Source organism: Pteropus alecto, unplaced genomic scaffold (genome assembly GCF_000325575.1).
Source record: "Pteropus alecto unplaced genomic scaffold, ASM32557v1 scaffold101, whole genome shotgun sequence".
In the NCBI taxonomy this organism is placed as follows: Eukaryota; Metazoa; Chordata; class Mammalia; order Chiroptera; family Pteropodidae; genus Pteropus; species Pteropus alecto.
Window position 1 is genome coordinate 11,293,339 of NW_006432945.1, and position 25,134 is coordinate 11,318,472.

Below are 25,134 nucleotides of genomic sequence, written 5' to 3' on the forward strand. Positions count from 1 at the left end.
GAAAATTCTGGAGGCCTCAAAGACAGAAATTGAAAGTTGTGAGAATAGGCAAGAGTTTCTTAGTTTTTGATTCATGATAACAAATGTTAACACTTCCAAGACTTAAGTGATATGTTCGTATCACATATAAATCCCCAACACTTTGGGGAAACAGGCCACCCTCAGTAGTGACACCCACCAATATTATTACGTATTGCAAAATCAGGAACTTGGGCACCTGGGGGTAGCTGCATATGCTAATGAGCTTTATCTTCTGTACAAATCCTAATAAACCCATCTGCTGTTTCTCCACTGGTGAGTTAGTACTGCAGAGACTCCTTAAAGCTGCACTCAAACTTTAACACATTCGTTGACTAAAACAACATGCAGAATTCGAGCTCAATTAGCTCAATCTGTTTGTCTTATGTGGACGAAATAACTTGAAATCACAAGGGGAAGAAAAGAGAACATGTGTTTCTTCTCCATACCCAACGCATCATGAAGGTACTGCTGCCCCACCAGCTTGAGGTACTCCTCAATGGACTTGGTGGCGATGGTGTTCTCTCTGAAGATCAAGACGTCATGCTCTCCACAACGGTCCACCTCAGACATCACCAAGTCGGTCAGAAAGTCCTGGTAGAACAATGTTCAATCAGGCAGAAAGCAACTGAATAAATATACATCAGAAGAGACTGATGAAATATCAGACATCTTGGGAACCCTGCTTCAAAACTAAAGCTACCAGATACATTTCAAAGAAAAAGTCAGGATAACATTTTAGGTGCCACTATCCCTGAGTGTAAAATTCCTTCGCAGATTTTCCTTTGCACTTTGGATAAAGACCACAATTCTGAGAGCAGCCTACACGCCTCTGTATTTTCTGGTTTCCGACAACCTCCCAGCATCACCTTGCACCATATCTGTATATTCTGACCCGGCCTCGAGGGTCTTCAGGTCCTTGGTACGCCAAGCCTTTTCTAACACACGGTGTGACTGTTCACTACAAAGCTTTGTGCAAACGCTGCTCAGTTCCGCCGCCTCCCAACATCATTCCTGCCCCACCGTTGTGGACGTAGCCCCTCAGATCCTTTGGGTCTTTGGGCATCGTTCCCTCAGCTAAGCCTTCTCTGACCGACACCGCCCCGAACCCCGTGAGTCAGGCCTCTTCAGCCCACACGCTCACAGCACCGTATTTCTTTCCCTCTGTACTTCTCACTGTAAGCACACGTTTATTTCTCTCGTTACTTGATTAATATCTATTTTCCCCAGAAGACTGTATGCCCCTCGAGGCCAAAGATAGTGTCTATTATTGTTCACCTCTACATTTGCAGCACTTACCTGTTTCTGCACATATTAGGTTTTGAATGCATAAGTCACAAACTGGTCCACGGTATCAACATGGAATTTCCTGAACCTAACAACGAACCTCACTTGCTAGGCAGTCTGTCCGCCCTCCCACCCATCGGCGGAGAAGGAAGGCACAAGGAGAAACCCAGGCCTTAAGAAACAGCTGCTTCATTCTCAACAGTCTTAAAGAACTTGATGTAAAATTCAGTATTTATTATTGTTCAGTTTGAAATGTGATAACATATATTTTGAATGCTATAGATTCATTAGATATATCAAAGTCTCTAAAAAACAAAAACAGAGGGAGTATGCTGATTTACTTTAAAATTAAGCATTTTAAACATAGGATTTACTCTGGGGCGTCTTAACAGTGCCAAGGAGTTACAGACTTAGAAATCACTAGTAAAACTCTCAGGCTAAGGGGCAGGAAGGAACTTTGGAGAGTAGGTTAACATTCTATTTCTTGATTTTGGCGATGGTCTCAGTGGAAACATTATCTGTCAAAAAATCATTCAATTTTTCACTTTTTCACTAAATGGGTAGAGTTTATTGTATGTAAAAATCATACGATAAAGTTGTTTTTAAAAAGCTTATATTTATCCTCAACTTTGAGCAACTGAAGAACAGAAAGAACATATCTATACAATTTCAAAGATGATACTCAAATTTCAATGACACCTTGCCCCAATTCTTAAGCTTTTTTAATGCCAGAAAGCTGAAGATTATCAGTGAATCCAACCACAAAACTTATAATAAACAGGAAGGCAATAAGATAAGGGACTAAAATATTGAGTATACTGATATATTCTGACTTGTATCAAGAAATCTTAATAGCACTTTATTTTGTTTGGTTCTAAATAAATTATTCTGTGAACATCTCTAGGTCTGAAATACAATTTTACTGACCAATTTGCATATAACAGTGACTCAGCCTAGTTAAGTGAATATTGCCTCCATAGAGGTGATAATTATTACAGTTAATAACTATTACAGTTAATAATTGGTGGTTGTTCTTCATATAATTAGCATATTTCATTTTTGTCTTCCTAAATTTTTACTTCTTTCCAGGATGAAATGAGATAAGGCTATCATGAAACAACTACCAATTATATAACATCCCTTGGTATCTTTACTCCAAATATAGATTTTAATCCCATGAAGACACTTGCTAACGCCTAGGACGCTTCTGGAATACCTCTTTCTGTGACTGGGGGATATGTCATCAGTTAATCTTAAACAAGATACAGTGAGGAGTAAAATCGCCACATAACACATTCTAGAACTAAAGATAAATAATCTTGAACACACTATGGGATTATCACGCCAATACTACCATTTATTTTGTCAGATGATGAAGAGCTAGCTGTGGTATCTATCCTTCATGCAAATGGAATGTAAATAAATCTTTGTGGTCTGTCCATTTTATTTCTTTAGTTTTATAATCCCCATCTCTTCTGGATCTGAGACCTGCTAATGGGTTTCCTTCTTTTTTCTTTTTTGACCACAGCAAAGTGTATTTCTCTAACTCAGACCTCCACAGAACGCTGTTTGTTTCTTCGCAGAGGCAGGGAAGAGATCCGGGGTAACGCGCTCTCCTCTTTCACTTACCTTGGCTCTGCCGGTACTCTGAAGAATGTGCACGAGGGCGCAAGCCAACTCCTCCTTATTCCTCACACTAATTACTGGTTCAAGGACAGAACACAGCATGGTGTAGTTGCTGGTGACAAATTCTGCAAATTCTTTGTATTGCTCCATAGGCAGAATGGTGATAGTTTGGAAACGCGATTTAATCCGAATAGAAGGTCCTCCTGCCTTCCCTTTGTTAGGGGTGGGCGTGCTCACTGGGTACCACTTTTCTACAAACTGGCGACCAGTCACACTGGCAGTGGGGATGTTGACCAGCCCTACGTAATTATTCTTGTCCTTTTTCTTCTTTTTTTCCACATCTTTATAAATGTGAACTGTGACGCTATGAAGAGGTGGAAGGCTGTAGAATTCAAAATGTTCGCCCCAGAAAATATTGTCTGCTTTGGTCTTGCTGGTTGTACGAGCAAAGAGGGTATCGTCAAGGCACAGTTCACAGAAATATTTCTTTTTAGGGGCAAGGTCCTTGGCTTCAATGATCCATAAACGGAGAACATTTTCAGCCCGTCTGCAATTGTCCTATAAAGAGGTAATAGAGCTGAGTTTGAAAGCTGAAATCCCACAAATACAAATTTTCCTTTTAAAATAGGTGATGCTGATTATATGATTTATGACAGGTAATTAATAAATAATGAAAGAGTTTGCTATCTCATTGTTCACGATAATAGCAAGCTCTAAAGAATGTATCTGAATCTTAGAGAGCCACATACATACTATTTTACTTGGGTTTGAAAACTATTGTCCTGTAATGTAAGTTCTCATGTAGCTAGCAGAGTGGCAACTGGACTAATGTCTGCAAATCAAAAGAGATTAGTTGAGAAACTGAGATTCTAGTCCCATTTCTATCATGTACTAGCTTCTGACTTGGGCAAATTACTTCACTTCTCTGAGTTTTCTTATCCACATTGGTAAAATCATGATATCTGCCAATAAAATTATTTTAAGCATAAAATGGCATAATATGCAAATGTGTTTTAAAAGCGTCTATAAAAATGAGACTTTTTTAGACACTTAAAGCCACTCTTACCTTATTTGGTTGAACTGTCCTGCGAAGGTTTTCCATCCACTTATCTCTCTCTGAAGCGGAGTTACAGCTAAAGCATTTACTTCCACTTAGGTAGGTAACCTTCAAGATAAAGATTAGAGATAAGGAAAGGGAAACACAGGGGTCGGGGGCTCTAGTTTCCCAGCTGTATCGCTTAAGAGTCAGGGATCAGCTATGAACCCAATACACACTACATGAAACCAAAATGACATTTGCCGGCTTGGTGGTTTCTGTTATCTACATCTACGTCCGCTTTGTGCTTTGCATCTTCACTCATCTCCAGGTATGAGAACAAAGGCCACTGCGAATTCAGCTCAAAAACCTCAAACTGCTCAGTAGGGTTGAAATTAAAAACCTTTCAGGCCACATCTTAAATTACCTGCAAATGACTATGCTCAATTCTGAATAAGTTAATAAAAAAAATAACTAAAAAGGAAAGAGCGTCTCTAAAACAGCTCATCCAATTTCTTGGGGCTGCGTTCACTATAATATTATAGATGGGAACTAAATGAAATTAAAAAGGGCTACCAGTATTAAATTGCTGTCTTTGGAATCCATTTCTCCTCTACTAGGCACCCCACATGTTGATTTCTAGTCTTTATTAGGTTAACCTGACCACTATTGTCACTGTCCTTTAAAAATGAAACATGTTATCTACATGCCTAGCATCTAACACTGGGCTTGGTATACAGCCTGTTAAATGGAGTTCCACAAATACGGGCAAGTTCAAGCGACATAAAAAGAACACCAACAAATGACCTGTCCAAATTGCTAAGTGTGCTCACATATTAACTCAGTCTCAGAGTATAACCTAGTGAATCAGATCAAATGACATATTCTGATCTAATACGGCAGCTACTAGCCACATATGGCTAGTGAGCATCTGAAATGAATGTAGCTAGTCCAAACTGAGACGTGCTATAACTGTAAAATACATGAGATTTAGTACTACTCCCCCCAGAAAAAGAATGTAAAAAAATCTCACTCATTGATATTTTTTATATTGGTTACATGTTGAAGTGTACAGGGCAATTTGTTCATGCAAAAAATCAGGCGGCTGCAACGTGCCAGGGGCTGGGCGAGGTGTATGAGAGTATAAAAATTAGTAAGACGTGGTCCCAGATCTTGAACTGCCCGTGTTGTCGTTAGAAAAATTATGTTTTGGTCAATTCCCTCAAAGAATTATTAAAGTTGGAGGCTTAGACTTCCAGGAGAAAAATAATAACATAGTGGGTGATATCTTTATCAATCCTAAAAAATTAAAATACTAATTTAATATTATTGTTAATCTTGTGACCTCTGCTGAGAATGTGTTAAGAACCCATTTATTTCGAAAGCAGATTAAACCAAAAGGAATGAGAAGCCATCATTAATAACTTTAATCATTAATATAATTAGATTAATAGATTTCTAAAACTGTTCCCTGTAAGTAGGTAATTTTCGATAATGGAAAACCAGTTAAGGTGACTGAATCATCAACACCAGAGGACTGAAATCACAGAATGACTAGAGAGAAAATCTGCTTGCTGTTTAACTACCCTTTCTTCATTCTATACTTTTTTACCTCAAAGCAGAAGTCCTGTCCGAGGATGCTACTATGGAGTGGTTTCACGGATACAGGCTCCCCTCTCCCAAGATCCAGACACTCCACTGCACTGCATGGGCTCAGCAAGGACTCGTGGGAGCGCGACTCCTTGAGTTTAGGCAGCCCACGAGACCTGAAAGGAGAAACAGGTATTTAAGACAGTGTGGCTGCTTGGCCAACAAGGAAATGAAGGTCTAATGCACTGGAGGCTAACAACAAATGTATAAATGCCTAAGGAAAAAAATAAATGAGCAAACTAATAGTTAATATGTAACAACAACAACGATAACCATATTCATGTGGCACATCTAAAACATACATATATATATATATATATATTTATGTATGCACACACACATACTTTTTTCCTTAATAAAGCACAAAAACATACTATAATTTTGTAGTCTCAAGGGAGCTCAGAGCTCTACTACAGACGTTGTTTTTATCCTCACTCCTGTCTTGGAAATGAGGAAATATATACTATTCAAAGTTATCTTATATATTCTTATTTATGAAAGGGTATTATTAAAAGACATATTTTTTTTTCATGCTATAGCTTTATCGTCTACTACTGATAAAATAGTAGTAGCTAATTATTCTGTTTCTGCTTTGGCAGAATACACACACACACACACACACACACACACACGCACACACTTAAAGCCAAGCTTTTCAGCATAAGACCCTGCCTTTTAAAAGGTCTGATTTCCATTTCAATACGACATTCTTTTCTGGCAAGCTTTTGGTTCTGTCCATGTTTTACTGTATAAATATGAATAAAGAATAAAATGCCTTAAAGAAACCTCCCACCCACAAAAGCAATGTTCAAACTCTCAACTAGAAGAACAGACCTTTGTCAACACCATTCAGGCATCCTGATTCTGTTTCCTAGCTGTTTAAAAAAGAATGCTGGGGATCATGGCTCTCGTCACTACAAGAGCTACAACTACACTGCCTTCCCCTTGGAAGAATCAACGAAGTCAAACAATAGGAAGCACAATATTCTTGAATCCAGAACTGAATGGCCAGGCAGTTTTACTCAATAATTATAGTATTTATTGAGTGAAACACCCAGAGTTAAATACATGTATTTCAAGCAGAAGTACCTAGTAATACGGATAAAAAGAAATGCCTCGTGTAAAGACATTTGTTTTTGCAAAACATTAAATAAGCAGCTTCGTTCATTTCCTTGAAATAACCACAATTAACATTAAAAGGAACTGACATTCTTGATGTCAGAGTAACTTTCAGTTGAATTATAAAGTAATGAGATACAGGAAAGTAGCATTAAAGGCTGTTCTTTCCCTCTTTCCTAATTCTAACAGCATTTAATCAAACTTCACACAGTACAAAACATCTCAAGCAACAATTCTTCCTTCCACACACAGAAACCCAACCACCATTTAATGTTTAGGGTAAAAAATGTGTGCCCTGATATTCAGCAGCCTTTTTAAGGTCAAAAGTCAATAACTATATTTACTATTGATAATACAAAACATGCACAAAAACCACCTAATGTTTTGGATGCAAAAATATAACAATGTTCACAGCTCCGTATTTATTTTCTTTTGTTCTATTAGATAAGACAATGACATGTTATATACTGCAACTACAACTGTAAATAGCTAAATGCTAAAACAATTTTACTCGAGTGTAATTACCATACAACCTTTCCCAACATGCTTCATAGGAAGCCTGGCTGAGGCAACAGGATACTATAATCTTTCTTAAACATACAGAAAAAAAAAAAAAACCCAATTCCAGCCCGTTTTCCCCAGGAGGAGTTGTTTGGAGGGAAAAAGCCTCCCATGCTGTGGTAGGAAGCTCTCAGTAGGAAAGAAAAAGGCATATTTAAAATAGAAGGAGGTATGAGAAAAGGCTTACTTTTATTTTTAAAATTTCCTAGGAAAATATTCTAAAACAGAAATTAATTTTGTTTCAAATGCAATAAATGTCTACCTACATGAAGCAACTGTACAGCCACCTGGCAGTGCAACCCCAAAGCATAGCGGTGCCACATGTCACGGTACAGCAAGTCACTTCCTGAACTACGTCTCAGAAAACAACTCTCCAATCCGAAGACAAGAACCAATAGAAGACAGTGTCCCTGCCGCCCGCGGTCACTGGTAACATCTTTGGATAAGTGTTTTCCAGGCGTAATTTCAAGTCTTCAGCAGAAGCAGAACAGAAGGACAAGCGAGGGAGCATGAAGTCATCTTCCGAGAGGACTGCCGCCCAGGCGATCTTCCTCCTCCTCTTCCTCAGGCGGCATCCAGCCCCTGAGGTAACAGCGCGGAGGTTCCTGGGCGCTAGGCTGGGCCCGTTGCCATGGTGCTGCTACACCTGTAAGCGGATTAGAGCCGCGGCGGCAGGGAGAAGCCGCGCTGGAAGGACTCAGGAGCGCGCCGCAGGCTTGACCGTTTCAAGACAGAAGGGAAGGAGCGCGAGGCCTCTGCCCACTTCCACGTGCAACTTCTCAGAGTCAAAGGCTTTAGGAAAACACTGAGACAACCTGGGGGTGGAGGGGACTCTCTTAACTCCGCTGGGGAACAGAGCTGGGCCATTCCCAGCCCCTTTCTGGAAGGTATTTGTTACGCCCACCTTGCAAGTCCAATCTTCCTCTCACGTCTGTTCTAGTCCCTGTGCAGTGCTTACCCTGGTTTACTGTTTCTAGGTCTGATTTTACATCATCCTAACTGGGTTACTCATTCTTTTTTCTTTTACACAAAGTTGGATAAAATTCTTTATTCACTGTATTTCCAATGCCGACCAAATTTCATTTTGATACCTGGGTCTAACTTCCAAACGCTGCCATAAACAGATATCACAACCAAGCCATATGTGATTAGAATTCAAAACTACTCCTAGTCCCTGAAACCGCAATTATTCATACACAGTTCAGAATCTCCTATGTATATGTGTGTACACACACCCACATCCACACCCCCATGAACTGAACACCAAGTCACTAACATGCTCGACATTACTACTGCGTAAATAAGCGAGCTCTTCCTGTACTGGGAAGAAAGTGTCTCTGAGAAGACAGATGTAATTCCCAGAGAAGCAGGATTGCTGTAAACAGGAAAATCAAGCAGCCTTGGAATGGCTGGGGGCAGGGGGTGGGGACTTATCTGTACAAATATTTCTATATAATAGCGTTAGTAACCCCGAGTCCCCTGTAAATCATGTTTGTCACTTCCTGTGCCTTCATATGAATTGATTTTCCTTCGATCTGCTAATTAGAGAATTTTAGCAGCTCTGTATGGTGCTTTGCATCTCTATGAATGTGGATTTATTGAGAGAATAATAAGTTTTAAAACAACTTTTCTCAGCCCAATCTGACCATGGCCTTCATCAACAAACCCCGCCTCAAAAGTGGACTTTGGGAATCCCTTGACTACTGGCCAGGGATCTCATCACAACCCCCGCACTCCTATCCCACAACCCCAAACTCCATGTGTGTGTAATTCAGGGCTCCAGTATGACTACTTCTCGATTTAATTGGGAAACTGCTTCCCAGAAGCAATTTTACTTCTAACAAACGGGCACCGTATTCTTTACACTTCTGTTTTAAGGTCAGCAGACACCTGATTTCTATGTCAACTCCATGAGCTCTAGCAATGTGCTAATTAAGGGTCAAAAATCTAACTGCTTTGCTGGTGAAGATTATCTGCTGCTACAAGGCAGGAGAGGTTTTCTATTACTATGGTGAATGAGGATTACATTGCTTTAACCCACATCCCTATCTGAAATGGGTCTTAAAAGAAAAGTGAATAGTGGGGGAAGAGGAGCAACATACACACCACTGGATACACTGATGAGGAAAAGAAGGAGTCAAAGAACTTTGATTAGTGCAGTGTTAAGCAAAACACAGCTGGATTTTACTCAGCTTTACCATCCAATTTTTTAAAAAGCCATATTTTCCCCAAAGCACCAATGGTGCTTGGATGTGCTAGCTCAATCTGCCACATGTTTACAGATTTAGTCCCAAACTTGGGAAACTTAATTAAATATGCTTATTGCCACACAAAATCCTGTACTTCAGTGCAGGTGAATTTCTGCTTGGCTTGGCAGTTCTGATTTCAGATTGCTTCACTGAATTCCTGAAGAGGCAGCTCAGCCATAAGCTGGGTGCAGCAATACACGCTTGTATTCACCAGTATGTACTCCTAAGGCACTCTGCCTCATTTGAAAATTTCCCAGGTAGTAATTAACAAAATTAGGTGTTCTAATACTCTACCGGCGAGTTTATATAGGGTTTGATCAGTTTATTAAAAACTACATCTGAGATCTCACTTTGGGAAAAATGTAGCTTTACCTGTTCCGTGATTTCAATTGTTTTTCAACCTGATATCCGTGAAAACATCCAACTGATGTTTTCTGTTTGAAAGAGCAGATCCTTTTCTGTACTATCATTTTAAAGGTTTCCCTCCCTAAATGAAAAAAGGGAGGGAAGGAGGGAGGGAGGGAGGGAGGGAGGGAGGAAGGAAGGAAGGAAGGAAGGAAGGAAGGAAGGGAGATGAAATAAATTAAATTAAAGTTCATTTGCCAGAGTTCTATGTGTAGACTGAAAAAGATGTCCTTCCCGAGGACCCTGACGGCACTTCTTTACCTGGGGAGCTTAAAGCCAGTCCCTGCTGCCCCTATTACTCACTGATTTTTATGTTAGCTTAAAAAAATGCCATACAACCACTCACACAAAAAAGCTATTTTTGGAAACATAGACTGCTGATCTTCCTTCTCCCGGTTCTCAGTCTCTAGACAGGATGGTGTAATGAGCCCAGCTGCTAATGGCAAAAAAGGATACTTGTCAGCCTGAGTTGTCACTTAAAATGAACATACTCTTGGAAAGGAAATTCATCATCATAGACAAACATGACATTCCACCTATTTTGGTACATGTGCACGTATATACACAGTGAAGGTGGACACAGAAGGAAGACAAGACTATAAATATTAAAACATGTTCTGGAGGGCAGAAAATTCAACTGGCCTCCAACATGACAGACTCTAGGGAACAAGCTCTCTACAGAAACTGTACCGTATTGTAATACACCCTTTCTGTGTCTCTTTAAATTGCAAATGGAATAAACTCTAATAGTGCCTATTAAACAATTTAATATAAACAAAACTATATTGAATTAAAAGACTCCCATGAAACTAAACCAAACCATACTCATAAACCACCTCAACTAACATACCCACTAGTTAAAGGATGAGTAGAAAGACTAATAACTTTTCTTTCTGAATTTAGACTTTTAGTCTCATTATTGCCATAAAATTAAATATGAGTGAAAAGAGGATAAAAGAGGAAAAAACGGATGGAGTTCAATGACATTTGTTAATCATTCCAAAATTCATGACTATCTGCTTTCCCATTAGCTTCTAATTTGGTTGAATAAATGAATATATGTATGAATCCATCTATCCATCCAGTAATTACTTGGTGTGCATTATGTATCAGGCACTATAATAGAGGTAGATGCAAGGAACACAATGGCAGGCAGCCTCCCTGTAACCGGCTTGGCTTGGGCAAGTCTGCGGCTTTGATTAATATCTTAGACTGAACACAAACTGAGTCAAGATCTTCTATTTAATGCAACCACAGATTAAATAAATGAGTCACAGACCTAAAAAGAAAAGCAAAAAATCATAAAACTTCTATAAGAAAACATTGGCGAAAATCTCTTGGAACACAGAAAGACCCCATAACCATTGTTGGTGGGGCTGTAAAATGGTACAGGTACTCCGGAAAATAGTTTGACAGTTTCTTAAAAACCTAAAAATGTACTTATCATACAACCCAGCAATAGCTCTCTTGTGTACTCACCCCAGAGAGGTGGAGACTTGTGTACACTATTGTTCACAGCAGCTTAATTCATAAAAGCTAAAAACGAAGAATCACTCAGATATCCTTTGTGGGTGAATGGTTTAATACACCCTGGTATAGTCATACTAAGGAACACTCGTCAGCAACAACAAGGAACAAACTACTGATAGATCCAACAACTTGGATGGATTTTAAGAGTGTTCTTTTAGTGAAAATAAAGCCAATTTTAAATTATTACATACTACTTGATTCCATTTAAATAACATTCTTGAAATAAAAAATTATAGAGATGGAAAACGAATCAGTGGTTGCTAGGGGTCAGGGATGGATGGGAGAGACAGGGATGACTGTAGCCGAGGGACTTCTTTCTGGTATTGGAACAATTCTGTACTTTGACTGTGGTGGTGGTTATACAAATCTACACATAGGATTACACAGCACAGAACTACAAACACACACAAATGACTGCATATAATAATTGGTGTAAACTGAAAAATGTCTGTAGTCTAGTTAATAGTATTGTACCAATGTCAATTACCTGGTTTTGATATTATACTGTAGATATAAGATATTACTGGGGAAAGCTGGGAGAAAGTTTGTAAGACTGTACTATTTTTACAACTTCTTGTGAATATATAAATTCAAAATAAAAAGGTAAAAAATTAGTTTAAATTAGGAGAAACTTAAGAAGCTCTGTATATTGTTCCAAAATCCACCCTCCCTCCTACAAATGAATACCACACTTAGTTTTAGGTATCTCCTGACAAAGAACAAATAAGCAGATACTTTTAAAACCAAGTTTTGTTAGTGAGCCTCAGAACTGAGGACATAACTTTGAAGGTTTTTATTTGAGGGGCATCAGAAAGGGGTGAGAAAAATTCTACTACTTGTGCTTATAGTTACCTCAAAACTTTGGGTAGTTTTTAAGCAGTACTTCTAGAGTCAGCCCGACAGGCACCTGGAACCCTGGAACGCCTGACAATGTAGTATGACCACAATTTTCAGCATTTTCTAGTTTTTTGAACTTTTCAAAGTGCATTTGAATAGATGGCAGAAATGGCAGAGTTTTCTGTGTCCCAACACCCTCCCGTATGACATGGCTTTAATGTGAAAATGCTGCCAATATTGATTCTAGGAAATCACTTTACTGGCTTTTATCTGATTAGCTGGCTTTAGAACAATGATGACTTTGTGACATCCTATTGATTTTGCCTCTAAAATGTCCCTCCTATCTTATCTCTGCCTCTTCATTCCCACTGCCACTATCCTTCTTAGAGCCTTCATCATTTCTTACAAATAGTTTTTTGCTAACTGGTCTCTCAAACTTTGCCTCTGTAAAGCAAGTCATTTGAAACTTCATTGCTGGACTAATCTATACAAAGCACAATTCTGATTGCTCAAGAATGTTTAAAAGTTTCCCCCTGCTTACATGATAAACTCCAAACTTCTCAGTTTGACATTCAAGGACTGCCCTGTCTATGGCATATTGGGTTGAAAGTAATTTCCACTTAGAATTCTAAAGACATTGCTCCATTGTCTTGTTTTTCAATATTTCTACTGAGAATTCCAATGCAACTCTTCGCTCCTCCTTCATATGTAATCTACTTTTTCTTTCTAGAAGCTTTTAAGATATTTTTAAAGCCTCGGTGCTCCAATATTTCGTGATGATGTGAATGGATGTGTGCGTGTAGTGTGGGGGGGTGATCTCTGGTCTTTTTTCATTCACTGTGCAGGGAATCTGGTAGCCTTTTCGATGTAGACATTTGTGTTTTTGTGTTTTGGGAAATTTTCTTGTATTATTTCTTTGACAATTTCCTCTCCTAAGTTTTTCTGTGTTCTCTTTTCTAGAATCTTCTGGGTTTATTTTCTCATTTTCTGTTCTACTTTCTGGGAGAATGATTTGACTTTAGCTTTTATATTTTTAATTTCCGACTGTCTTTCTTATTTCATGGATGTTCCTTTTCTTACAGTATCTTGCTTGTTTGATTGATGCACAGTCTTATCTTCTGAAAATATTCATTATACTTTAAAGTTGTTTTTGGCTCTATGCATTGTCTGTTTCTTTTGGGTTCTTTTTTCTCCTGTTTATTTGTTTTGCTCTCTCTCATTCAGGTTGGAGATTTTCCTCAAATACCTGAAGATTCTTGGCTATATGTTAATATTTAAGAGTAAAGTACTAAAAAGCTCAAGGGAAGCTTTGTGTGCTGGAATGAAGCTTATGGATTAATAAGCTTCGTTGCAGAGTACTTCCTGGCCAGCTGTTTTTTTCCCCTAAAATACTGAACATCTTTATTGACATATAATTCACATACTATAACATCTACCCATTTAAATGTACAGTTTTCAGCGTATTCAGAGTTGTGGAATTATCACAACAATCTAAGCTTAAAATATTTTCATCACTCCAAAAAGAAACCTCATGTCCATTAGCAGTCATTTCTCATTTACCACCCGTATCTCCATATCCCCACATCTCTGTTAATCTTCTGTCTTTAAAGATTTTAAAGATTTGCTATTCTGGACATTTCATAGAAATTAAATCATATGATATATGATCTTTTGTGACTGATTTCATTCACTTGGCATAAAGTTTTCAAAGTTCATCCCCATTGTACCATGTTATCAGCACTTTATTCCTTTTTATCGCTAAATAATATATTGCACGAACGTCTTATGTTCTGTTTATTCATTCAGCAGTTGATGGACATTTGGATCGCCACGACTTTTTGGCTTTTTTGAATAATGTTGCTATGAACATTCACGCACAAGTGTTTGTAATAATATGTATTTTCATTTCTATTGAATATACTTAGGGGTGTGATTACCAGCGGGGATTGTTGTGGAAGAGCACAAATGTCACTATCTGTAGGTCTTTTTATCTGGGCTGGTTCAGTTCCTCAAACTTGCCATGTGATAAAGGTAAGCATGGCTGCTGGCCTTCTAGAGCCGGGTGGGAGCTGAACCCTTCCCTACTGCTGGGGGTGGGTGGGCAAATCAACCTACTTCTTATGTCAGAGACTGCTAGTTGTCTTTGTAATATCCAACCTTCCCTTCTTCCCAACAACAGATTCTTCTACCGGGGGCAACAGTGTACCCCCAACAGAGGATAGTAATAGTAGTATCTAGATTTGTATTACATGAGAGTCTACATTAAAAATGCTTGGCACATAGTAAGCACTCAGTAAATACTGGTGATGGTGGTGATGTGTTAAGATACAAAAAGTACCATTTCCTAAATTGTATTTATTAATTATGGAGGCATGAAGTGTTAAAAATGTGTCCGTCCTAGCACATGTTCACTGATTTTAGAATTTAGTTGCTATCCTTAGCAAGCTATACATCTGAGGTTTAGATGTGTCCGTCCTAGCACATATTCAATGATTTTAGAAGGTTGCTATCCTTAGCAAGCTATACATCTGAGGTTTACTCGAGCTGGTAGTCCCAATTACTGAAATCCAGGCTTCCTTTTCATATATGTCTTCTAGGTGTCACTGCAAACCAATCAGACTGATTCCGTAAGCTATACACAAAGAGCAATGTAATAGTGAAGAGTATGGACTCTAGAACCAAACTGCCTAAGTTCGAATACCATATTTTGCTATTTACTAAGCTGTATGACCTTGGGAAAGACTACTTAACCTCTCCATGTCTCAGATTCTCCATCTGTAAAATAGTGATAACGGTAATATTTATCTTGTAGGGTTATTATAAAGATTTAAAAAGACAATATGTATAAAGCATCTAGCACAGTGCTCAAAAAAATGTTAGCTATCATCATCATCATCATCCCATACAGTAATTCTACAAAAGAAAGATACATCTCTGACCACTAGAGCTTGGTTCTATAGAAACAGCACAATTGATTCTTAAATTAAGTTCTTATGTATCCACACACTTGCCAATATTATTATAAGATTCTTGAACTGGCTGGGTATTTGAGCTAACATTTTATACCTTGTCTCAATATGAGCAAGACAAAAAAAGCAACTTTCGTATTGGATCATTCCAATTGTCACCGATGCGATGTTGGAGACCAAAATGCCTAACGGAAACCCACCGTAAAACTGCTTTCTCTGTTTTAAGCAATTTAACTTCCTACCTGTCGTCCGTATTGCGAAGGGATGGAAGCCGAAAGCTCGTGTTTCTGTCGAGCTTTGACTGGCTTTTGGTCCTCTTGATGGAGCCTTTCAGGCGCTTGCTGAAGAACCCCTGGAATGAAACGTCACAAGGTGAGGAAAGGGTGAGCCGAAGGAAGCTGCCGCCTCCCTACTCTCCCGCGCTACCTCTGCAAGTGATGTTCAGGTTTTTATACTGAACACCAGAAATGGAATCCAGCTTTTAAGTTCTTATTTTGTTGCTTGAAGCCACTTGGTCATGTGATGAAACCCTTTTTTCTTCAGTGATGATTGGGATAATTCAACTTTTTGATAGCACCTAATTTCTTAGTTTCTATACTAGCTTATGGTAGAGAAACTTCTAACTCCAACGAGATTTTCAAAACTATGATATAGAAAAACATACTCCTTTCTATGAAGATGGTGTCAGCAATTTCAATAGAAATAGCATGCGGCGATTTCCTGAACTAAATTAATGGAAAACAGGAAAAGAGAATACCATGTGCAAAGGCCCAGAGGTGACAAGGTCCTGACTGGTACACTGGAGGAATTAAGAAAAAGAGCTAAGTGATGAGCACATGTGCTGGTGGTCTCAAAAGTGTCAATGTTTGGTCTGTATCAACTTGGATGTGATATTTGTAAAATTAAGTTTTAAATGTGGTTAAATTATTTAAAAATGAAATAGGTATCATTTATGAAAACATTAAAGCATTCAGACATCAGAAGAACAAAGTCCTTTACAGTTCTGGCCCCTGCTTGCCTCCTGCCACTTTCCACTAAGCTATCTAGAGTTCCCTGAACACCTTCCTAGTCTTAGCATCTGGCAAATAATGGGCTTTCCATAAAAGGGAGTTGAATAAAAGAATAAATACAAGAATGAATGATGATGGTCACTGCTTTCAGGAAACAATTCTACTGTTAGCATTTAAAAGGACATCTTACAGAACTATGTCAAAATGTCTTGAGAAAATGTTGTAACTCAAAGAAAACTATTTTGATGCATGGAAAATGACCCAAATCACTTTGAGATAATTATTATTTGATAGAAGCTGTGTCCAGTAAATATTTCCATAAGGAAGAAAAAGAAATGCTAAGCCAATATCAGCATATCAAATCTTTTATATTCTTTTAGTTATCACCAAAGCCCATTGTTTCGGGGTGAAGACTATACTCATCAGGAAAAGCTAGGGTGTGCTTTTCTAAAAACCCCGTGATCTCAGTGGCATAAAACATGCTATGCGTCTATGAGCAGGCCAGCCGAGGGAGTTGGGCCTGGCTTTACGCCCTCCTCGCTCAGGGGCTTCGGCTGAGAGAGGCTACATCTGTGTGCTTCTACGGTCACTGCAGCTGGAGAAAGGAAGTGTGACAAGTTATGGACTAGCTCTTGAAGCTTCATGTCACATCGGTCTCATTTCATCGGACAGAAAGGTCATATGGCCACACCCAATTTTAATTAATAAAGTATGTACAACCCTATCATGTATCCTGAAAGAGAAATGGAAATATTTGGTGAACAGTCGAGTATACTATTCTATGACAAGTGTTTTGTAAACACACTGGCATTGCTCTTTCCGTTAGAGAAAAATGGAAACAAACATTTAAATCAGAAGTAGAACTATATTGCTGACTAAAAAAAATGCTTATGTTATTTCTTGTTGTTCTTGTAGCTCAAAAAATAAAGGTAAAAAGTCCCAGAAAATATCATATACACATAATTCCCTCGGCTGTTTTTTCATCTGAGGTGTAGAGAGATTGATCGGAGGGAAGGATACAAGGTTATTTTTGAAAGTACTGTATTTCTTAGAGACGGGCATTTGTCTGCTCTCCGGTGCAATCTCAGTGTCGCTGCTGTGTGTTCTCTAAGGCTTTATTTACCACTTGCAATGCTTCAATCAAGATGAGTCATATTTGCTTAGAAATGTTGTCAGCAAACCAGCCCTAAGTTTACAGAATTCTGTTAGGTTCATTTACGGTTAGTTTGAAAAATTAATTGAGATCCAGCCCAAGGACTTGACCAAATATCATAGAAAGGCATTTCTAACAAAAACACAGTTAAGAAGTTAACTGAGAATGTACTAGCAGATGTTCACTTATATAGTACCTTACCTGTGTCTTCTGTGGCACTAGTTTAATATAAGATTTAGAAACGAAACATAAATATATATGATGCAATTAGGAAGGCACACGTTCTCAATACCTGGCATATCCAAGCACAAAATAAAAGTTAACTATCCTATTTCTTTGAATCTAGCACACTGCTGATTGTAAGTCACACCATTATTTTATGTACACTAAGAAAAAAGCAATATCATCCTGTATTCTTTTAAGAGCGTTGATGACAAAGTATATCTTAAAAGAGTAATCTACAGAGGTGTTAAAAAGGGAAAAAACTGTGCATCTTAGAACTGGTGAAACATGGTATTGTTTTAGAGAGGTACATAAGAAACGGTTTCAGGGATTCAGAGAAAGAAGAGGTTACATCATGCGGAGAAATAAGGGGAAGTTATAGAAAAGGAGTGGAACGTGCTAGATCCAGAAGGGCAGGCAGTGCGCTGAGGGACGAGGGTACCGTGTGCGGCTCAGCGAGAGAAACTGGCATGGAGGCAGGAACACCGGGACGTGAGCAGGTTTCGTCTGGCTGGTATACGATGAGGAGCAGCAAAAAACAAGATTGGAGAGCTGGTTTGACCAGCTATTGATGTATCATTATTGCCCCCACTGGTCCTTAAACTTTTGAGGGAAGGTATAATGCTAATCCTATCTTAATATTTACTACAGCGTCTAAACCTTAGTTAGTGCTCAATAAACATCTGATAACTATATACACGAAATTATGGCTACTTTTGGAATACAGATAAGGAAAAGTTTAAGATTGCCCAGGGTGGTTAGTCATATTTCACAGAGGTAGAAGAATCTGCTACACAAAATTCTGTTTTCATCTTCTTGATATGACCGAAACATGGTTTGCTCCCAGAACACCGTATAGCTTAGAGCCCTGCTTGATAGAAGCTTTCCATTCTTCCCTTCCCAATACTGGGTGGTGCCCTGGACGAGGCGCTGGTATTTTTCAAGCTTACCATGAACAGCTTTACGGAGTCAAACTATTATTCCATTAAATAACTTTATTCCACAAAATAATGGTTTGGAGTAAAGCATGTTCTTTGAGGTTCACGTCATCTTGATTTAGCATCCTTTATCGTTCCTTGCTGTTCTCATGCATTAATTTCTTTCCCTTCCTTTATTCATTAAGGCACTAGTCCCTAGCTTGCAATATTTCTGTCTCTTAATTCTTAACGCCATACTAGTAAATAACCAGGTCGTGATCCATCTGATACCCTAGCCTCACAATTCCGTGCCTCCAGTAATCCTTAGCCTCCTCTTCAGCCGTCCTAGATCTTACCATCCTTCAGAGAACCTCCACCTCAGACATCTTAAACAGCAATGTTCTTCTTTGTGACTTTTCTTCCTGATCGTATCTTTTTCTCCCAATACTTACGCTCTTCAACCTCACAAGATCCTTCAGTCTCTCGACCACCCCATTTTCTCCCTGTCCCTGTCTTCTCCATCCAGCTCGGACTTCGTGGCCAGTCTTCTGAAGCTGTTCTCCCACCAACAACCCTCTTAATCACCAGCTATCCGAAATCAACACTGGATCAATGTTTAAATTCTGGCTCCATGACTGAGCTGTTCAGGAAGACCACATCGCTGAATAAACTCCTGCCACTAAAAATTCACCATCTCCAAGCTGGGCTTGGCTTCTACTATGCCTCCGCATCACTCCCTCTGGGGAAGCTCAGGGTGTATGCTGCCCACATGCCCACTACCCTCTCCTGAGCAATTCCTTATGTAAAGGTAGCAGGCCTTGTACCACGCAATTCCTCTTCCCTGGGTGGGTAACTGACATAAAGGTAGCGAAAAGCATGGTCCTGGTAAGAGTCCTGCCTGCAGAATGTGGTCTCATCTGGCAGCCACTAACTATGCCTGATCCCTGGCCATTCCCTGCTCCGTGCTTTACACTCCAGCAACTCTCAGAGCCTAGAGTCCTCTCTGTTCACCATGAGTCTCTGCTACTGTTCTACTCCCTCCCTTTTTCCTGGCCAAGGCATCCTTTCAGACTCAACTCAGGGATGATCCCTTCTGGCGTGTCTTTTTCCAGCATGTCCTGACCCTCCGCTGTGCGCCCAGGTATCCATGAACAGAACTAGCCTTCCATGCAGCACGGTGCATGCCCGCTTATGTGCCAAGTCTTCCCTACCAAACGCTGGACTCCTCAGGGCAAGAACTAGACAATCTGTATTCGCAGGGCAGGTCTGACACCTGACATTTAGTGGGGCTCAATGAATGTTTGTAGACCGGAAATAAAATAGGCAGTGAAATGAGTATACGTCATGGTGTTTCTGCTACAAGTGCCACCATGGAAAGAGCAGGGACCTCGTGGGGCTTCAAATCCTGGCTCCGATTTCTCCTGGTTGGATGACCTTGAACAAGTCACAACTTCTAAGTTTCAGAATTCTTATCTGTAAAATGAGGGTTAAAAACTCCTTCTTCTGGGACCAATTCAAAGAATAAGATAACTGAATTCAAAAGTAGTGAAAGTGGGTACCTGTAAGAATTAACTGACTCTGAATCTAGGGCGAGAGACGACTAAATGGGCGAGGTGGGATCAGGCCTTTTCTTCCTAGAAACCACAACAACGAAGGAAGGGAGACGAGCTCCACGGCGGCAGGGCTTTTCGGCTGCTTTGCTCGGTGAGGTGCGCCAGTGATGCCTGGCGCATCATAAGTATTCCATCACCGTCTGTTGACGGAACGAACTTACCAAAGGCTTCCTGGTTATCAAGCGTCGGCCAGGATTTTCCAACATGTCATACCACATAATTGACATGACTACTCCACAATGTACGTAATTCAGTAACTTGCTTTCGGTAACAAACTTAATAAACGAAGAGTTAGGATTTAAACCCAGTATATTACTAGTACTTAAAAAGTTTCTTTCGTTCATGTGTTTACCGAGCACCTACTATTTGCCAGATACCTGAGGCACTTCAGATCTACCAGTGAACGAAACAAACAAAAATATTTACCTTCATTAAGCTTATATACTGTGGAATAAGACAGACAATACACAAAGAACATAATAAATCAGTAAGATAAGCACTATAGAAAAACGGAGCCGTGTAAAGTGTTGAGAACATCAAGTGGTCACGGTAGGCCTTAAGGAGAAAGTTACACTGAGTAGAGACCAGAAGGAGGTGAGTCAGCGTGCAGATGTTAGAGGAAAAAGCATTCCAGGCAGCAGGAGCAGGCTGGGTGAGGCTTTAAGGCAGAAGCATGCCTAGAATGTTCAAGAAAGAGCCAAGAGCCAGTGTGGCTGGGACTGTGAGAAATGAAGTCAGAGAGGAGGCAGGGTGGTGCTGGTCCCAGCAGTGGGGCAGGTGGTGACAGCTTACTGATCCTGCGAGCCACTGTGAGGGCCTCAACTTTTACTCTGATTTCTAAGAAAATCAACAATGAGAGACAAGACCATTCAAGGCAGTCATCAATAGGCATTTGCTTTTCAGAGAGAAATACCTTTAGATACGAAAATAGAAATGTGGACTGATTTAATATGGTTTTGAGCAAGAATATGCAATATAATATAAGAACAGTGCATTTTCTTCACCAACAGATCACACGTCACTAGCTGAGATAGAGAGAAGGCATCTGACTTTCCCAGGTCACACAGCTGCTAAATGGCAGAGCAGAACTTCAAGCCCAGGCAGCCTGACTCTGAAATCCTTGCTTTTCAACCACGACACTATATTAATTCTCCACATTCTAATTCCTCTTCACATACTCTAGTATAATGCATTTCCCTGTGTGTACTATACTTAATTTCTACACATATCTTACTATAGAATTATATACCACAAAGAGGCAGAAATGCAGTATGACAATTCAAAAACGTGAGGGAAAAAAGAAAGCAAAACAAACAAACAAACAAACAAACGAAAAAACACACACAAAAAAACCCAAAACATGAGTGTGACAATCTACTTAGAAAAATTTTCATCTTGACTCCTATATATATAATTACACTACAGTAAAATTGAAACACTATTGAAATTACTTTGAAATTACTTTTATATAATTGATTCTATGGTCACTGAGAGAAAAAAATCCAAATATAAGATTTTAGAACAGATATCAAGAGGAAGATGCTTCTCTCTCTTTCACATAAAGTTATGATATGTCTTATGTTGATGTGAAGAGTAAATGATGCTCCTACAAGTATATTCTAAAAATGCAATAGCATAAATGGAAAGAAAAGACTACAAATGGACTGACTTCATCCTTGTAACTGACGCCAACCTAATCCACCAGAATACTAATAAAACCCTCAAAACAAATCCTACCTCACCCAATTCTCCTTTGAAATGCTGGTGCTACCATCTACAGCTCTTAAAAATGGTAAAAAGCTTATCATTTTAAGCAACTACATTGTTGTAGCAATTGATCCAACTAAAATGACTTACTTTAATTAGTTTGTAGTCACTATTTTCTGTCAAAATAAGGCTTAAAATGAGCAACTGCCAGGGAAAGAAAGAGCCAAACGGTGCCTTCCTCTGGAGCTTGGTAAACGAACGCTAAGACGGTGAGGGCTGCTCACCGCCTGCAAACTGGAGCATCCCCCGCGGACCGAACGTGCCTTTCCCGCACCACTGTAACTGAAATAAAGCTGCTGCTCCGCAACCAGGCTCCGAACCTCAGTGCTGGTGACAAGGGACGGCTCGCGGGTGTCCTAGCGCCGCTGCCGTTCCCTTAAGACACGCGAAGTGGAGGCACAGAGACGTGTCATCACCTCACACGTGAAAACACCGCGAGGGGCGAAAGAACCCTGCTTCGCCCTGAGACTTCGTCACATCACTGACCACACAAGGGATCAAGCAATTCTAGGTGATTAAGTAATTTTAACAGCAGTTCCTTAAAACGTTACATGCCTCACAATAAGGAAATGCCACCCTGTCAACTAGAAAGGACCCCAGGTGAGAACTATTTTAGTTCTTGCCTTTTAATTTTAGTGTAATTGGTAAATTAATCTCTGTGTATTCTGTATCTATTAGCGGTCCATATTACTATGAATTGTAATTACCTGAGAAGGGATATGTCATATATAAATTATTCCCTTCCTTGCTCTCTTAATGTAACTTAGGAACCTGTAGATGTCCAATAAATGTTGACTGAAATCTGATTGTAGAAAATTGACAAGGAAAAAAGAAAAGGAGGGGTGAGTGAAAATGCTAAACTCTATTTTCCGGTCATAGTTTATTTACTTAGTTTACCTTCCAGTCATTGCAAATCCAAGCAGGAAGGGAAACTGTAGGTAACAGTAATAACAAAGCAACAAACAGATGCAAAGTGCTTTACTGTTAACAAGCAGTTTACATGTGGGCAACTTCTCCCCGATGGGGGCTTTGGGATTCTAATTAGGAGTGGTGTTGTTTTGTTTTTGCAAATTTAAGCATCAAAGAGGGAAATAAGGTCCTATCATGAATTAGAATTGTTTTTCTAGACCAAAGTCGATGAATCAGAATCTTTGAGTGTGGAGCACAGTGATCTGCATTTTTGACAAGCATCCAACAATTCTTTTATTAAACAAAGTAAAACTTTTATTATAAAACTTAAGCATACCAAAGCATAGAAATTAACATATTAAACACATACCCTTTAGTCAGATCTAACAATGTTAACATACTGATATTATTAGATTATATTAAAATATAAAAGTAAAATATGTCTGTTATACTATATAACACATAATTGTTGTAATAATGTTACAACATACTGACACGCTAAGATTTGCTAGGGGGACAAAGATATTTAGCACACCTTCTCTATCCATAATGATATTTTTTGTCTTAGAGATTCATTTCATTTGATAGAAACACTGTTGTCAGGTTTCTTCTGATTATCATCTTCCCATTACATTTTTTCAAACCTTTTACTTTCAACTTTTTATATATTGTTTTAAATGTGTGTTTTCTTTAAAAACATTAGATTTATGGAGGAAAAGGCAAAACTCACTATTTTTAGCTATACAGCTTGATGAATTTTGACAAATGAACACTATCACCCACAACTGAGACCCAGAACATTTCTATCACCCCTCAAACTATAAAATTTTTAATAGTCAATCCCTTCCTCCTGATTCAGCCCCTAGAAACCACCAAGTCTGACTTGTCCCTATAGTTTCACTTTTCGAGAATGTTACATAAATGGAATTATGCAGTATGGAGCCTTCTTTCACTTAGCATACTGTTTTTGAATTCAGCCGTGTTATTGCATGTATCAGCTGTGTCCTTTTTTATTATACTATGTAGATCTACCAAAATGTGTTTATCTATTTGCCAACTGATGGACATTCGCATTGTTTCCAGGTTGGGTCTATTAAGAATAACTGCTTACAACAAATTGTGAACAAGTTCTTACGTGGACACATGATATGGGAACCACTGAGTTAAAAGCTTGGTTGGAAATTCACAAAAAAATAGCAGAAAGAAACGGCAACCTTTTAAGAGCTGGAGTGGGAGAAGGGTCTTGGGAAGGGAAGGAATCCCTGATAGTTTTTTTCCTTTATATTTGAAATAATTTTAGATTTACAGAAAATTTGGAAAAATCGTACAGAGCATTTTCCTTTGCTCAGCTTCCCCTAATGTTAACATCTTACGTAACCATAGTATAATTATGAAAAGTAGGAAATTAACAGAGGTTCTGTACTGACTGAAATTACGGGCCTAATTTATAATTTTACCTACTGTATTAGCTTCCTACTGCCGCTGTAACAAATTACCATAAACGTGGTGGCTTAAACAATACTATTGATTATCGTATAGTTCTGTAGGTCAGAAGTCCAGTGCAGGTCTCTCCTGGCTAAAGTCACGCTGTCAGCAGGCTGCATCCCTTTCTGAAGGTCTAGGGGAGACTCTGCTGCCCTTTCCAGCTTCTGCAGCCCACCCCCCCCCCACCCCCCGTTCCTCTGCTCCTGGTTTCTTTCCTCCATCTTCAAAGCTAGCGATGCTGCATCTCTCTGACAGGTGCTCAGTTTTTTTAGGCCTCATGATTAGACTGGACCTATGTGGATAATCTAGGGTACTCTTCCTATCTCAAGGTTTTCAGCCTTAATCACATCTGCAAAAGTGTCTTGCCTTGTAAGGTAACATTTTCGCAGATTCTGTGTAATAGGATGTGGACATCTTGGGGCACTGTCTGAAGGTGGAGTGAAAGTACAGTGACCAACCACCAAACCGAGAAGGAATCTTAAGACCAAAGAAAGAAGCAGGCAACTCCGTTAATTATAACAAAATTTACTGGAGGGTAATTAATTTACAGAAGATTTGGTCGGAGTGGACAGATGACCCAGCACTTTGTACAGATTATTCTCTGCTACTAGACAGTGGTTATAGGACATATTTTACAGTATAGCTTAACTATTAATGACAAGACAAAGGGATAAAAAATGCAGTATGCCGAGAACCACACCTCCTAGCTGTCTTATGATGGATAATTGCTTAGAATTGACACCAAAATCCAGTTTGATATTAATCTTGGTT

The 25,134-nt window shown here is 39.2% G+C and overlaps 1 protein-coding gene across 6 annotated transcripts in view; it reads right to left on the bottom strand.

Moving 5' to 3' along the window:
* RASAL2 (RAS protein activator like 2) overlaps nucleotides 1-25,134 on the bottom strand; it is a 244,807-nt gene that overhangs the window by 31,222 nt on the left and 188,451 nt on the right. For all 6 annotated transcript variants that reach the window (XM_015586236.2, XM_006907785.3, XM_015586235.2 and 3 more), the window contains 5 exons: nucleotides 15,530-15,639; nucleotides 5,580-5,733; nucleotides 3,998-4,096; nucleotides 2,935-3,489; nucleotides 468-612 (listed from right to left, as the gene is read on the bottom strand). In XM_015586236.2, the coding sequence (XP_015441722.1) occupies nucleotides 468-612; nucleotides 2,935-3,489; nucleotides 3,998-4,096; nucleotides 5,580-5,733; nucleotides 15,530-15,639 (1,063 nt within the window). The remainder of the gene's footprint in view (nucleotides 1-467; nucleotides 613-2,934; nucleotides 3,490-3,997; nucleotides 4,097-5,579; nucleotides 5,734-15,529; nucleotides 15,640-25,134) is intronic.